The 16,255-nt window shown below is 50.7% G+C and overlaps 1 protein-coding gene across 5 annotated transcripts in view; it reads left to right on the top strand.

The window, feature by feature from the left end:
- TTC7A (tetratricopeptide repeat domain 7A) overlaps window positions 1-16,255 on the top strand; it is a 135,266-nt gene that overhangs the window by 30,891 nt on the left and 88,120 nt on the right. For all 5 annotated transcript variants that reach the window (XM_033175794.1, XM_033175797.1, XM_033175795.1 and 2 more), the window contains exons 4-5: window positions 3,033-3,163; window positions 7,231-7,346. In XM_033175794.1, coding sequence (XP_033031685.1) covers window positions 3,033-3,163; window positions 7,231-7,346 — 247 coding nt within the window. The remainder of the gene's footprint in view (window positions 1-3,032; window positions 3,164-7,230; window positions 7,347-16,255) is intronic.

The following is a 16,255-nucleotide window of genomic DNA, read 5'->3' as shown; positions in this document are numbered from 1 at the left end:
AGTCAGGTCTATATTAGCTGCAAGTGACAAAAAAAGGGAGAGCGGGAGGGAGGAAGGGAGAGAGGGAGGGAGGAAGGGAGAAGACATGGGAGGTATTTAATGGCGCTCATACACTGGAAAGTTCCAGCAGGTAGAGCTTCAGGCAAAGCTGGATCTAGGTACTCAGTCTCTTTAGGAATCCACCCTTCTCCATGCTGTCTTACCTTTTCTTTGCATGGATTTCATTTTTTTCGTGACTAAGAGTTTATTCAGTATTTTTCCTGTCTTAAAAAAAAGTAACCTGATGCAAATAGAGTTGTTGTTCTGTACAGCATTAGTTTCTAGTAAGGCTAACAATGCTATATCCCTTCTTTGTTTCTTACAGATTGTTTTTATTTTTTGAGCTTTTTGGTTTTGGCTTTGAAGCTTTTATTTAAAAATTTTTTAAGTTGCAGCAAAAAAGCCCCATACAACATAAAATTTACCATCTAAACCATTTTTAAATGTACACTTCAGTAGTGTTATTTATATTCATATTGTGTAGACTTCATTTTAAGGTAGGTTTTCTCTAACATTTCTAAACTGATGTCTGATACCTGCTTAACAACCCCAGTGGAAAGAGTGACAATTCTGAGACTGTTTTTTATTGGCCCAAATTGGGCTGTGTGCCCACACTTAGCTGATTGCTAAGGCAGTCATGGTTATCTGAGATTGCAAGAGAGGTGGTCAAAAGGAGAGGAAGGTGCTATTACTGATAAGTGGGAAAGTGGTTGTCCCCTGCAGGCAGAGACCTGAGCATCGGTAACTTCTGCAGGGCGGAACTGTTGGGTTCCATGGGAAGCGTGCATGTAAAATGCTGCATAACTTGAGCACCTACTGTGTGAGGTGCTGTGCAAGGGTTGTGGTTGTCCAAAAAGATTCACATTTGCCCCCATGGAGCTTTCAGCTAGTTGGGGAGAGAAGAGCTGGCCAGAGATTACCAAAATACAGTGTAGAAAGTGGTGAGCACCAGGAGAGTGGATGTTTTTCTTCTAACAACTGCAAGTGTAACCAAGTAACCCCATCTTCAGGCCAGAATTCATTGTGGCCCAGGTGATATTGGGTCCAGATAGTATTATGGTAAAAGATCCTCTTTTTCCTAGTCATGGGCTCACAACTGTATGCTTTTCAATTAACCAAAATGCACCCCAAGGGGCTCTTTGAGGGGACAGAGACCTTGTTGCCAGTGTCCCATCCTATTCCCTCTTTAAATCCAAGGCCCAGGAGTAGAATGGAGCCCCTGAAAATGAGACTTGTGGAACAGCAAAGTGAAGGGAAGGGGAGAAACTTGTCCTTGCATTTTACGGAGGAGATAAGAGTATGAAATTTCTGGCTGGCTTTTGCAGCACAGCCAGGTTCTCTAAGAGTGGCATGACAGAGAGAATGGAAAGAGAGAGGAAAAAGTAGAGTGACAGAAGAGGAGCTTGAGAGCCTTCCAGCCACCACATGGTGCAGGGATACCCTTGCTACCCTCATTTATCCCCGGTCAGGGAGGGCCTCAGTGCCCGGTGCGGCGGAGGGCCGATCCCTCCCACTGCCCCAGGTCACCTGTTGAGGTGAACTGTTTCCACCCGGAGGGAGCTCAGGAAAGAAAGAAATCAGCCTGTACACAAAGTCATTACATTCACACAAACAAACGGCATGCTTCCAAACAAAATCCCCAGTCTGAGTGGAGGGACTCCAGGGACTGAGTGGAGTTCTGAACCCCCTGCCTCAGCTGGAGATACCTTGACAGGAGCTGAGTCCCTATAGTACCACAAATGCAAATGCTCAAAATGCCCAAATGATGCCAGTAGCGGCCAGGTCTCCACAGAGTGAAGTCCCGGGGACACCCAGAAGAGACAGAAAAACGTCGGGTCTAGTCCAACTTGCTCACCCAGTTTCAAGGTTGCTGGCTTCTTCAGGGGTCACTTTCTTTGTACCAGTGAAACATTGGAGGCAGCAGATGTCATGCCAGGGGGTGAAAGGGAGGTTCCCCAAAACAAGAACATTTTGGCAGCTGCTGAGAAATCCCCTTAACATTCCTATTCTAGAGTCCAGTAACCAGGAGCAGCTGGCACTCCCAGGCAGCCCCCGCTTTGCCTGGTAGTGAAACCAGGCTGATAGGCTCAGTCGTCCGAAGCGTGCTGCAGTCCTCATAGGGGCCACCAAAATTGTAACTGAAACGCAGTTCAGTCACTCACCACTTGCAGAGTCCAATTAACAAGAGTGAGGTCTGGAATAAAGAAAGTCACTTTATTCCAAAGCTTAGCTTAGGGGAAGAGGTACAGGCTCCTGCCTTAAAAGATAACCACTTCACTTCCTGGGCAAAAAGCCGGGGCTTTTAAAGGGGGACTTGGCATGAACGCCATGCAGAGGAGGGAGCAAGCAAGTGCAGGGTCTGCATGACTTGCCTTGGTGCCTTACCTAGCAGGTAGTCGAGCTGGCACCATTGTGGCCAGAGCCAGGTTGTAAAGTGAGCATTACTTCAAGATACTCTCCGGTTGCGAGAGAGTTCCTTCTCAGTCACACTTTCGGATGTGAATTGATTGTTATCTCTAGAGGCAGTCTCCTGGTGGGAAAGTTCTGGCTCCGGAGCTTCTAAGTCAGCACATGGATAAGCTCGCTGTGTAGGGAGTGTCTGGTGAAGGGAAGGTAAAGGTTTTGCATTTCTAAAGAGCTAAGTAGGAAGTGGGGAACAGGAAAAGGAGGAAAGAGGAAAGAAAAAAATACATTTTTAAAAAAAACTTCATTCTCTTTTGCTTAGAAAAATGGGGATACTCCGTTACAGAGGAGGGGTCAGGAGTGGCTTCCCGGGCAGTATGATTCCCCATGTGCTGTCCCATCGCTTACTCCCAGCCACTGCTAACACCACCGTCGCTTCAGCTTCCTCCTCCCCTCCGCAGACCTCCACCTCCTCCTGGCTGCACCAGAGTGTGTGCCCCCTCGGATGAGCCCACCCTGGGCCCATGGGGAGGGCCTGGAGTCAGGGGGCCCAAGCAGGGCAGGTCTGAGGCACCCTCTTCCTCCTGCAGGCCTCTCTCTGGAACGTCTACCCAACTCCATCGCTTCCCGCTTCCGCCTGACGGAGAGGGAGGAGGAAGTGATCACCTGTTTTGAGAGGGCCTCCTGGATCGCTCAGGTGTTCCTGCAGGAATTGGAGAAGGTGAGCTGGAAATAACACCGTGGTAGGAGCTGCTGTCTATTGAGCACCTATATCTACAGATCCCACTAAACCCATAGGTCACCTGTGTGCTAATTAGAAGAAGGCACCTTCTCTGTCCCCCAAAGATACTCTACTTCATAGGTTGGAAAACTCATTATGGTATACGGATTCCACTAGAATGAGACTCTTTACTGGAAAATAGTTTAATAGATAAATGAGTCCATGCCATCTGCTAGGCACCAGGAACTCCTTGGTGAACTCATCTTGCAGCACCAAAAGTGACAGCCCTGTTTGTATCCATTAACTTGTTGACTCCTCACAGCCACCTCTGAGGTGGGTATTGTACTTATCCCTGTTTAATAGATGAGCTTTAGGAGATTGAATCATTTGCTCACCATTCTTTCCCTGGCAGGGGTGGAGTCCGCCTGGGTCTTACAGCTGGACATCCTTCCCTGCTCTCGGTGACCCAGAAGCGCCTCCCTGGATCCTGTGGGGAAGCAGGATCTTGGGATTCCTTCTCCGAGCCTTTCAGAGGCTGGTGAAAGAGCTGGTCACCAGGGCCCTGGCAGTTTTCAGATCTCCCTCCCTCTCCATTCCCTGTGGTGGGTCTGGGTTAACTGTCTGCAGGGTATCAAGTACAGGTGGTAGCAGCATTTGTGGTAAGTATCCCAGCCCTTCCCCTTCTGGGAGGCTCTGGTTTATTTTTATGTATTTTTTTTTTTTTTTGCTTTTAATTTTTATGCATTTTATTAATTATTATTTTTTAGATGGATTCTTGCTCTGTCACCCAGGCTGGAGTTCAGTGGCACGATCTCAGCTCACTGCAATCTCCGCCTCCTGGGTTCAAGCGTTTCTTCTGCCTCAGCCTCTTGAGTAGCTGGAACTATAGGCATCTGCCACCATGCCCTTCTAATTTTTGTATTTTTAGTAGAGACAGGGTTTCACCATGTTGGCCAGGCTGGTTTTGAACTCCTGACCTCAGGTGATGTGCCTGCCTCAGCCTCCCAAAATTCTGGGATTACCGGCCTGTGCCTGGCCTCCATTTTATTCTTTTTCCCTCCACATCTTAATACTATGCCATGAGGGGTACTTGGTTCAATGCTAAGGGGACAGGAAACTATTCAACAAAGATCCTGCTAGCCCTTCTTGAGTGCCTGCTTTTGTGTCAGACACAACTCCAAGCGCTTTACATTCATTCTGTGATTTAACCCTTACACTGACTGGATGAAATAGGCCCTGCTGTCGTTCCCATTTTACAAATAAGAAAACAAATTGGAGGAGGAGTTAGCCTGCCAGAGTTTACCTCGTTAATAAGTGGTGTCGGCAGGATTTGAACCCAGGGAGTGTGGCTCTGAATGCTCGCACAGAAGATATTGGGGGTGATGCTTAGGTATTCTGTGGAATAGATATCTAACATGTTAGATGGAAGGTTCTAGAGCAGAGTAGATTAGGATTGGTGCCCTGAAGGAGGAGGTGGTCATGGACTGAGAGACTTAGAGCCCAGGAGGCACTTGCACCTCACCTGCCTCGGCAGATGCCAAAATGTCAGTCCGGTACCATTTTGGAAGAGTCTACCCCAGGCCAGGTCATTTCCCCTGGAGCAGGATTCTCAACCTCAGTGCTGTTGATATTTGGGGCTGGAGAATTCTTTGTTGTCGGTGGGGGCGGGGGGATGCTGTGTATATTATAGGATGTTTAGCAGCATCCATGGCCTCTCCCCACTATGCCAGTAGCACTATCCCCCTTGTGACAACCAAAAATGTCTTCAGTTACTGACAACTGTCCCCTGAGGGCAAAGTCACCCCCCTGCTGACAGCCACTGCTCTAGAAGATGTCTCCTTGATTGGACTTCAGGAGGAAAGGAGAAGTGACTGATGGGCTCAGCAAATCTAGGACTTGAGTGCCCGTTCTCTGGCAGAGGCCATTTAGAGAGTCAGCATGATTGAGCTGACCTCCACCAAAGGGGAATGGGTCACTGCTAGACAGTAGTAGTGTTTTAGGAGCTTTTCATGTTTGCATTGCATGTGGTTGGGAGGAAACTTTCACGGAAAAGATAAAGTCTGCTGCTCATCTGGAAGCCTAGGCTTTGGACTTTCAAAAGAGGATTAAGGTGATGAACTATAGTGCCAGGCACTGTACTGTCCCTGTCGAATGTCTGATGATGATGTCCAGGGCTGGAATCAGTGCCTGGTAGCAGTGGGCAGACAAACGGGGCCCTATAGTTGTTATCTTAAGTTGAGGGAGGGCAGGCCATAGAACCTTGTGCACCCTCAGAAATGCTGTGTGTCCCTCCTGAGACCCAGTCCTGACCTCTAAGGAACTAAGACCCTCTCAAATCTACTCTGAATTCTGAAAGAGGAGGTGGATGCCTCAGATTTTTTTCCCCTCAGATTAGACAAAGGAAATGGTATACAGAAGGCAGGCCAGTCTCGTTGGGCTGGAGGACCCTGTTAGGGCTGAGGCTTTTAAGTGACAGCTCAGTTAATGATGTAATTGTTCCTCAGCTTTTCCTGGAACCGAGGGGGTCTCAGTTCTCTGGATGTTCTGATGTTCCATGCTTGTTTGACAGGGACAGTACAGTGCCTGGCAGGCACTCAGATGTTTGTGGAATGAATTAACTGATACATAGTGGAAATAGCCTGGAATCTGTTCCTGGCTAGGCTTGAGTTTGAGGTCCAGACTGACACCAGCTTTGTGACCTTATGCATTAAATTATTATTGATGGATTGATTGGGATAGTCTCACTCTTTTGCCCAGGATGGTCTGGAATTCCTGGCCTCAAGCGATTATCTTGCCTCAGCCTCCCAAAGTGCTGGGATTACAAATGTGAGCCACCACGTCTAATTTACGCTTTTGACTTTAGACGTTTTCTGAGCCTCAGTTTCCTCGTCGATGAAATGCAAATAAAACCAGCCCTGTAGGACAGTTGTGAGACATAAGATTTGGGCTTGGGTGGCAATTTTGTAAGAGTTTCATTTCCCCTTCTCTTTCCTTAACTGGAGGTGAGGTGTGGACAGCAGTGAGACTAAGGAGACACAGCTCCTGTCCTGTGGGAGTGAAGTCTGGTGGGAGCTGAGGTTTGCATATGCAGAACAGGGAAGCAGTGCTGCATGAAGTGGTCTCTCTACCACGTGCTCAGACAATGAGTGCTGTCTGGTTGAAGAGCGAGCGCTCAGCATGGCTCTGTATAGACAGGGAAGTCATCCTGCAGTAGGGGGTAAGAGTGGAGAGGGGAACCTGACTGCACTGGCTCTGCCACCACCCCTCAACCTGAGTGGCCTTGGGGCAGGAAGAGACCCTCTCTGTTCTCACCTGTGAAATGGAAATGATGACTGTTCCTACCTAGTAGAGCTGCTCTAAGGACTAAGTGAGTTAATGAATTTAAAGCTCTGTGATTGTTGAATGAGTATTAGGGGCTTAGTGTGGTGGCTCATGCCTGTAATCTCATCACTTTAGGAGGCCGAGGTGGGAGGATTGCTTAAGCCAGGAGTTCGAGATCAGCCTGGGCAATATAGTAAGACCCTGTTTCTTAAAAAAAAAAAAAAAAAAAAAAAGGCCGGGCGCGGTGGCTCAAGCCTGTAATCCCAGCACTTTGGGAGGCCGAGACGGGTGGATCACGAGGTCAGGAGATCGAGACCATCCTGGCTAACACGGTGAAACCCCGTCTCTACTAAAAATACAAAAAACTAGCCGGGTGAGGTGGCGGGCGCCTATAGTGCCAGCTACTCCGGAGGCTGAGGCAGGAGAATGGTGTAAACCCGGGAGGCGGAGCTTGCAGTGAGCTGAGATCTGGCCACTGCACTCCAGCCCGGGCGACAGAGCAAGACTCCGTCTCAAAAAAAAAAAAAAGGACACAGGGCTTGTGGGCATCTAACAGTTGGATGGGGAGAGAATGCTTTAGACATATTTTGAGTTAAAGCGAGTTAGATCGAGCCTGGTCTGAGAATTGCAACAATGTGCCCCTGAACAGCAGGGACTGGGATGGTGATGAGGCCACCTCCTCTTGCTGAGTGACCCCCTGCTTCAGAACTTTGAGACAATGGCTCTCTCTCTGTTCACCTTCCCAGACCACAAATAACAGCACGTCGAGGCATCTGAAAGGCTGTCACCCGGTTGACTATGAGCTCACCTACTTCCTGGAAGCCGCCCTCCAGAGCGCCTATGTGAAAAACCTGAAGAAGGGGTAGGTCACTGGTAGTTGAGTGAGTGTGGGAACAATTCCCCTGGGCTGAGACTTTTGACGTGGCCTTAAGGCTGCTCTCCCTCTTCTCTGGCCTGTGCACACATGCTCTCCCAAGAGGATCGGTGGGGACTGGCTTGTGTCACATCTTGTCAGACAGGAGTGTGCAGAGGCGTTCTCAGTGGGAAGGACCACGCTTTAGGAAGCCATGGAAGCAATAAAGCCTGTGTGTGCTCAGGGGAGACTGCCAAGAAGAGAAACAGGAATGGGCATCTCACGAGGGAGGGTAGGGCGCAGGGCACCTGGGAGGTGATGTTGAGAAAGCAAAGGACAGTGAGCTGGCCAGTGGGTCTGGTTTTGTCCACTGTCGTCTGCGGTGTGAATGAAGTTATTTGGTTCCTCTGAGCCTCACGCTCCCCAAAAACCCAATGGGAAGGCAGATATCTGTTCATTCCAGCTTTTAAGGAGTGGTGAGGGACGAGGGAAAGTATGGTAGAAGTAAAGTTCTGGCATCACGCCAGGCCTGTGGCTGTCCCTGCTGACGAGGCGGCAGAAATGCTTGTTTTCCTGTGGGTTGTCTTGAGGTCCTTCAGAATACTGGCCTATCTGAGACCTAAGAGCCACAGTGCCTGGAATGCCTTCCGTAGGCTTTTGCTCCTGGGTCTCTGAGTTCCCTTAGTATTTATTGATCATTATCTTTACCATCTTAGAAAAAGGGAAGCGGCAGGATAATAGGATCAACGTAGGGAGGTCAGCAGTAATACATATGAATAAAGATCTCTGTGACATGAATAAGTTTAAGGAAAAGTGCTGTGCCTTGATATACATATGCAAATATCTCCATAAACCTTTTTAGTGCATAAAGAGCAGCACTGCCGCTAGCACGTCCCACCTTCAGCCCTAAGGCGGTTTTCTCCTTTCTCAGTAAACAGAACATACAATCGGGTTTTACACCTCGATGTTCCATTGCCCAGGGACGGGCAGGAGACAGATGCTTTTCTCTATCTCAACTGCCAAGAGGCCTTCTTTCCTCTTATATTAATCCTCCTCAGCACAGACCCTTCACGGGTGTCAGGCTGGGGGATGATAGGTCTTTCCCTTCCCACGAGGCCATATTTCAGACTATCACATGGGGAGCAACCTTGGACAATTCCTAGCTTTCCTAGGCAGAGGTCCCTGCGACCTTTGGCAGTGTACGTGTCCCTGGGTACTTGAGATTAAGAGAATGGTGATGCATACTGCCTTCAGGCACTTGTTTAACAAAGCACACCCTGCACAGCCCAAAATCCGTTAAACCTTGAGTCACCACAGCACATGTCTCTTGCAAGGACAAGGTTAGGAGTAGGGTCACCGATTAACAGCATCTCAAACACAGAACAAAATGGAGTCTCTTATGTCTACTTCTTTCTATATAGACACAGTAACAGTCTGATCTCTCTTTCTTTTCCCCACAACTTGTTTAGTAGAATAAAGCAAACTTACTGTTTTTTTCTACCTGATACTCTCTCTTTTTTTTTTTTAAAGACAGATCTTGCTCTGACATCCAGGCTGGAGCTCACTGCGACTCCCGCCTTCTGGGCTCAGGTGATCCTCCCACCTTAGCCTCCTGAGTAGCTGGGACGACAGGCATGCACCATCACACCTGGCTAATTTTTTGTATTTTTTGTAGAGAGGGAGTTGCACTTTGTTGCCCAGGCTGGTCTCAAACTCTTGGACTCAAGTGATCCTCCTGCCTCAGCCTTCTAAAGTGCTGGGATTACAGGCGTGAGCCACTGTGCCTGGCCCTACTTTATACTCAATACAACACAGGTCATTTCTGTGACCAAATGTGGGGTTTTTTTCCCCCACTTACAACCAGTTCTCTGACACCAGCTGGGTTTCCTACAATTAAATTCACTTCTGATGCTTGATCTGGGCCCTGGCGGGGGCAGGGGAAGTGGAAGGAGTCTGGGAGGCGCACAGAGGCTCAGTCCCTTGAGGGACTGCCTTCCATAGCAGACACCAGTCACAAGTAGCAGGTCCCCAGGTTACCAGCAACTTCTGTTTGAATTGGCTACAAATCAGGTTCCCACAACCTCTTCTCGGTTCCACAAGTTGCAGAGGAGCTCATGGAACCCAGGAGAGCAGTTTACTTGCTAGGTGACTGGTGTACAGTACCACATAAAATGGTACAGCCTAGCCAGGTGGAAGAGGCGCATAGGGTTAGGTATGCGGAAGGCATGCGGAGCATCCAGGCCCCCTCCGGATGCACCACTGCTGCACGTCCAGCAACCTGGAAGCTCTCCAAGCCCTGTGCTTTTGGGTTTTTATGGCTGCTCCATTATGTAGGCATGTTGTATTAAATCACTGGCCACTGGTAATCAGCGCTCAACCTTCAGCCCTTCTCTGGCCCCTGACAGAAAAAATTTGCTGATCCATCCCCCAACTTTAAATAATCACTTTTAATATTTTGATACATGTCTTTCGTGTTTTTCTATGCATAGATACACAGATGTTTTTTTTTTTTTTTTTTTCAACAACCACCACAAAATAGTATCCTAGAGGACACACTGCTTGTAGCCTGCTCTTTCCAGCCAGGCTTGGCTGTGAGCCTCTTTCCTTCCTGCTTATCTCCCTTCCCCACAAAGTTGCTCGATGGGGGGGTCGAGGAGGAGGTGGGCCAAGTCCACTCCTGCAGGTGGGCTCAGGGCTATGTGGGGCTGGGCACATAGTGGACTTGTGGCAGGTCAGGCTTGATCCAGGCCCTGGTGGGGACGGGGGAAATGGGAGGAGTCTGGGAGGGGCAGAGAGGGTGGGATGAGGCTAAGGATTGTAGGACAGCAGGAATCTGCAGGAGAGGGTCCATGGCCAAATAAGTTTGGGAAACAATGGATTGAAGACCTCTGAGACTGTCTAGAACCGGAGCCTGAAGGTGAGTCATGCATCTCCAGGAGGAGACAAAGGCCTGTGAAGCTGCTGACTGTTCGATGTGGTGCCCTTGTCTGGAGTGCGTCTCCAGGTGCTCTGGGACTGCCAGAGGAGCATTCTGACCAAAGCACATGGGGCTGGCCCAGGCAGCTTTTCCATCTAGCAGATATCCCTGCCCAACGGAGCTGCATATCAGTAACCTTGAGCTTGAGTTCTCAATTGCCTGGAAGAGAAGGAGGTGGAGGTATTTGTCCAGAATGTGGAACAGGCCGTGGTGACGTCACTTCCAGGAGGCAGTGGCTGTGATGACTGCAGCGGGCAGGTGGACCTGGGCCTTGGGGAGGCAGACCTGCCCCAGCAGGACCGTTGGCCCAGGGGAGGCCTATGCCCTCTTCCTTCTCTTTCTCTCCACCCTGCCCTTGCTGTTGTGGGGGCAGGAACTGCATGAGTTCGTATCTTCCAAATGGAAGGAATAGGGTGAAAGGAGCTGGGAGCAGTGGCTCACATACGTAATCCCAGCAGTTTGGGAGGCTGAGGCAGGAGGATCGCTTGAGTCCAGGAGTTTGAGGCCAGCCTGGGCAACATAGGGAGACTTTGTCTCTACAAAAAATAAACAAAATTGGCCAGGCTTAGTGGCATGCGCCTGTAGTCTCAGCTACTTGGGAGGCTGAGGTGGGAGGATCATCTGAGCCCGGGAGGCGGAGGTTTCCATGAGCTGTGATTGTGCCACTGCACTATAGCCTGAGTAGCAGAGTGAGACCCTGTGTCAAGAAAAAAAAAAAAAAAAAAAAGAATAGGTTGGAAGTGCCCCTTCCAACTGGGAAACAGGCTGCCTCTCTTTCTCTCCTCATGCCTGGCAGCCAGGAGAGTGAGAAGCACAGCTGTGGAGTCAGCACACCTGGGAGTGAATCCTAGCTCTTATGACAAGCTTGTGTGTGCATGGGCAAGTCCCTTGAGCTCTCTGAACCTCTGCTTTCCTTACCTGTAAGGTGGTGGTGAGGACCATGCCTGCCTTCTCATAGCGTTGTTGTGGGGATCATATTATATATGAACACCCACCCACCCACCAGGGTGCCTCAACAGCTGGTAGATCACAGCTGCCTAGAATTCATGCCTGTAATTCCACAGCTTTGGGAGGCCGAAGTGGGAGGATTGCTGGAGCCCACAAGTTTGAGTCCAGCCTGGACAACATAGTGAGACCGACTCTACAAAAAAAATTATTTTTAATTAGCTGGACATCGTGGTGTGCACCTGTGGTCCTAGCTGCTCGGAAGGCTGAGATAGGAAGGTTGCTTGAGCCCAGGAGATAGAGGCTGCAGTGAGCCGTGATGACGCCATTGCACTTCAGTCTGGGCAACACAGCAAGACCCTATCTCAAAAAAATAAAATAAAATACAAATACAAATAAAGGAAAATAAAAGCCAGTATTATCATTTGTTTTTATTATTTTTGTGTAGTTCATAGCTAGATAGGCTGCTGGCCCAAACGTGAGCCACCTTTTGTTTTCGTTCTGTAATTTCTCGAGTGGTAGGCCAGGGAGGTGGTGGTGTCTCTGGAATGTGTGGATGTGGAGGCTGGGAGAGAAGGCAGTTCACCCGCAAGGGTAGGACCCACTGTGGAGTCCTGGGCTCCTTGGACCACCTGTGCCAGAGGTGGGGCTGAGGACCCAGGGGCACTGAGAAGCACAGCTGCCTTGTTCCACCTCCACCATCTGCTTTTTTGATCCTTTTTCGGTTGCTGAGCTTTGGTCTCAGAGAAACAGTGGCCCGGAGTGCTGGTTCCTGTTTTCATGGCCCGGCAGTTGAAGCTGGAGACCACCACTCCCCCACGGCTGCTACTTGGAGCCCCCTTGTCTCCTTCTGCCAGTTGTGAGCTCCCAGGGATGAGTCAGGGGGACCTGAAGAGAGGCCATCCTCAGCTCTGCCTGCAGAGCTCTGCCTGCGGGAGATGTGGGAGGAGCAGGGATCACCACTCTAACTCCTCAGTGATTTATGACGAGGACCTGGGGCAGTTGTGCCTGTAAGGCATGGGTGGCCTGCCACCTGGTTTTTTGTAAATAAACTTCTGTTAGAACACAGCCATGCCCATTCATTTACATATAATCTCACCACAGACTTGAGTAGCTGCGTTTGGGACCTTATGGGAAAGTCTGTAAAATTTGCTGTCTTTATTTGCCCTTTAGAGAAAAACAGTTTGCTGGCCCCTGCACTACAGAGGTTAAGGAGTCCTCAATTCCTCCCTCCCAAGGACCTGCATAGGCACGAAGGCCAGGGGGGCTGTTCTTATCTATGAAAGCTTCTTGGAGTGGATTTTGTGGGGAGGGGATAGTTCTAATTTCAATAGTCCATCTCCTTCATTCATCCATTTCAGGGATATTTCTTAGGATAATGCATGCCCCTTAGGAAGTGCTAAATTCTCACCAGGCACCTGCATGTGTGTTAGTCCTGCCAGTATTCCCTGAGGGAAGCGCCATCGTTAGCATCCCTGCTTCACAGAAGGGAAATTGAGGCACAGGGAACAAAAGCGACTTGTCCTCAGTAGAGCCAGGATTCTGTGCGCAGTGCCCGGCTCACTTTCTTAGCTAGCAGTCTTATCTGATAGGCTGCCTACCCACAGCAGGAATTCTGTTACTGAGCCCCTGGGCCACCACCCTTGGAGTGCTGCTAACCTAGTGTGGGTTCCCCAAGGATGCTCACGCCCTGCAGGTGCTGTGTGCCAGCTTCTGGTGTGAAAACTTTGGTGGGTGCCCTCGCCATCTGGAGGAAGTAAGGGTGAGGCCCCGGGGTTGGAGGCTACTCTGTGGCCCTGAACAAGTTCCCCATCTGCCCCCTCTAGTTGGCTTCCTCCCCTCTAAGTGTGTCTGCTTGTCCATGTCCCAGAGGGTGCAAGGGTCCAGTGAGAGGGAAGGAATGCAAAACACCTGGAGTATTTTCACAGCTATTAACTTCCTCTCCATTGAGAGCCCCCCCACAGCCACCTCTAGGGGTTGCCTGCTCCCCTTCCCCACAATTGAATTTTCTGCAGGTATGACTTTAAGGTGAACATCAAGGACAGCCAGGAGGAAAAGAGGGAGAGAGACCAGTGGCAGTCATGCTTCTGCTGCGGGCCTGGCTGGACCATGTGTTTGGTGTACAGTGCTCTGGGAAGGCCAGGTGACCCCATACACTAGTGAGGGAGGCTTGGAGAGGTTGAGTCACGTGCCCGAGCTCACCCACTGGGATTCCAGCTTCGGGCCTGAGCGGCCTGGAAACTCATGCCATTTCCAAATTTGGGGGCATGGAAGGACAGCCTGGGCAGCCCATGGGTGTGTGGGAGAAGCCAGGGCCTGGTGATGGCTGGGAGCATAGAGCTGATCCATGGTGCGCTGACTCCCACCTCTCTGGAACCCTGAATCACCATTCTCAAAGGGTGTCTCCTCTTCTTGCAGGTGGTCCCTCCCTCCCCAGAGCCTGCTTCCCCTTCTGCACTCTGTGCTAAGGCCACAGGAGGGTTGTCGGTCAGTGTGTATGCAATGCAGCAGTGGGCAGAGGTGTTGACTCACCATCACCCCCCAGAAAGCCCAAGCGATTTCAGTCACTTTCTGTTGCTGTAGCTCCACCCCCTCCCTTCCTCTTCTTTCTCCCTGAGGCACACATTTTGGTCCTTACAGTCAGGATCCTGGCTCCACCCCGCCCCAACCTCACCACCCTGAAGAGGGGTAGAAATTGAGTCATCATTTCAAGGAAACAGCCCAAACATTTGAAAGTCTTGGCGCCGGGCGTGGCGGCTCAAGCCTGTAATCCCAGCACTTTGGGAGGCCGAGACGGGCGGATCACGAGGTCAGGAGATTGAGACCATCCTGGCTAACACGGTGAAACCCCGTCTCTACTAAAAAATACAAAAAACTAGCCAGGCGAGGTGGCAGGCGCTTGTAGTCCCAGCTACTTGGGAGGCTTGCAGTGAGCTGAGATCTGGCCACTGCACTCCAGCCTGGGTGACAGAGCGAGACTCCATCTCAAAAAAAAAAAAAAAAAAGAAAGTCTTGGCGTGTAAGTAGCAGTCCCAGGACACGTGGCAGTTACTCAGCCCCTCTGTCTATTTCCTGTGGCTCATCCAGCCCAGAGGAGCTGGAGTTGCAGCCTGTGTGCCTGGCTGGGCTGTAAATAATTTCTGTGCACCTTTCCTCATAATTGTGGCTAATATTTGTTGAATACTTACTCCATGCCAGGCCGAATGCGAATGCCTTTCTGTATAATCCTGTGAAGCAGGAACTAATAAAATCCCCATTTTACTGAAGAAAGGAGAGGTTAAGTAACTCGCCCAAAGTCGGAACTCACAGATGTAAACCCCATGAGCCTGGTGCTGAAGCTGGGTCTGTCCAGCCCACGGCACCATGGCATGTCTACATCAGTGAGCCACATTGTCCCTTGGGCACGGTGATATCCTCGTAGGTGAATCGTCAGTTCTAGTATTTTTTAAATATATTTGTTAGGAAGTTAAAAAATAATATAAAGATATCTTAGCCCAGGGTTGCTCAGCCTCAGCACTGTTGATATTTTGAGCCAGGTAACTTCATTGTGGGGCTCTCCTATACATTGTAGGTTTTAGCAACATCTCTGGCTTCTACCCACTGGATGCCAGGAGCACCATCCCTCCACTCCCCCCCCCGCCCCCACTCCCCCCACTCCCCCTGGCCAAGAGTGACACCGGAAATGGCTCCAGACATTGGCACATGTCCTGGGTGGGGGCACAGTTGCCCCAGTTGAGAACCACTATCTTAGCTTAAGGTGCTAGAAGCATAATACCTGTCAGATACTGACGTCAGCGCATCTGCATTAGGGCAGCTCTGAACGGTCTGTTAAAGGGCTGCGGAGTCAGGGCAGCGTTTTCTGCTGGTTACATTCCATCCTGCCCCCCTGGGCTCTTGGGATGTTTGGGAAGCAGGGAGAAACCCTTCTCGGTGTTCAGGGAGCTCACTGCCCCATGAAGGGAGTCAGGTTTAGGTGATGAAGCCCAGAGAAAGGCCCTCAGTTCCTGTCCCAGGTTGCCTCCAAGTGCCTGCTATGGGCCAGACGCCCTGCCCTCACTGCAGGGTTCAAGCTGTGGCCAGGAGGAGGTCCCCTCCCATCATGGAGTGACCGTCCCAGAGGGGAGCCTGTGGTGGAGACGGTCAGGCAGTGCTCTGTGCTGGGGGAGAAAGCAGAGAGGTGGGGGTGCTGCCTGGGCTGGGGTGGACCCTGAAGGTGTTCACCCCAAGGGGCCAAGAGTGGAGCAGGGGTGCTGCAGTTCCTCAGGGGCCCAGGGAGAGGGAGAGATGGTGGAGCCTGCCTCCTGCCTGAGCTCATTCCCACATGGGCCTGGGTGGACCCAGCTGCCAGCGAGACTAAGGAGACCCTGCTGAGAACAGGGTGGAGCTAGATGGCCACAGGCAGTGCCTGCCCCCAGAGTTCAGCTTGTCCCTCCCATTGAGGACTTGACCTAAGTTAAAGAGTGTGCTGTTGTCTGTTGTGTATGGTGGGTGGCAATTGCTGGACCCCAGACGCTTTCCTTGGAGCTTCAGGAAAGCCTGAGCCTCCCCTTCTCTGGCCAAGCCTGAGACTGCTACCCAGTTCCTCATCAGGATGTCTGAGGGATGTTAATTTCCTCCAGGAGCCTTGCCCTATTGATTCAGCGGCTGATTCCCCCAGATGGCTCTTGCCCCTTGCTCTGTGGCTGATGATAGTGTTCCTAATTGAGCTAGAACTGAAGGCACGGGCCTGAAAGGACCATCAGGAATTGGGAGGCCCCAGTGCAAAGAAGCCAGCGGTGGGTGGGGGTGGAGGACGTCTCTTCCCCTCACCACCACTAGAGGGCAGCCGTGGACTCTGTTTGGAGCCTCGCCCCAGGCAGTTCGGCCACCTGGTTGCCAGGAGGGGGCACCTTTCTGACATGTTTTTTTGGGAGGCGGGTAATGGCAGCTGGGCCCAGGGTTCAAACTATAGGGGAGGCTCCAGAAATAAGCTTGGTTCTGTTTTACATGAAACTGC

Source organism: Trachypithecus francoisi, unplaced genomic scaffold (assembly GCF_009764315.1).
Source record: "Trachypithecus francoisi isolate TF-2019V2 unplaced genomic scaffold, Tfra_2.0 Lachesis_group17, whole genome shotgun sequence".
Taxonomy (NCBI): Eukaryota; Metazoa; Chordata; class Mammalia; order Primates; family Cercopithecidae; genus Trachypithecus; species Trachypithecus francoisi.
The sequence above is the reverse complement of the archived record's forward strand: the minus strand, read 5'-3'. Positions and strand labels throughout refer to the sequence as shown.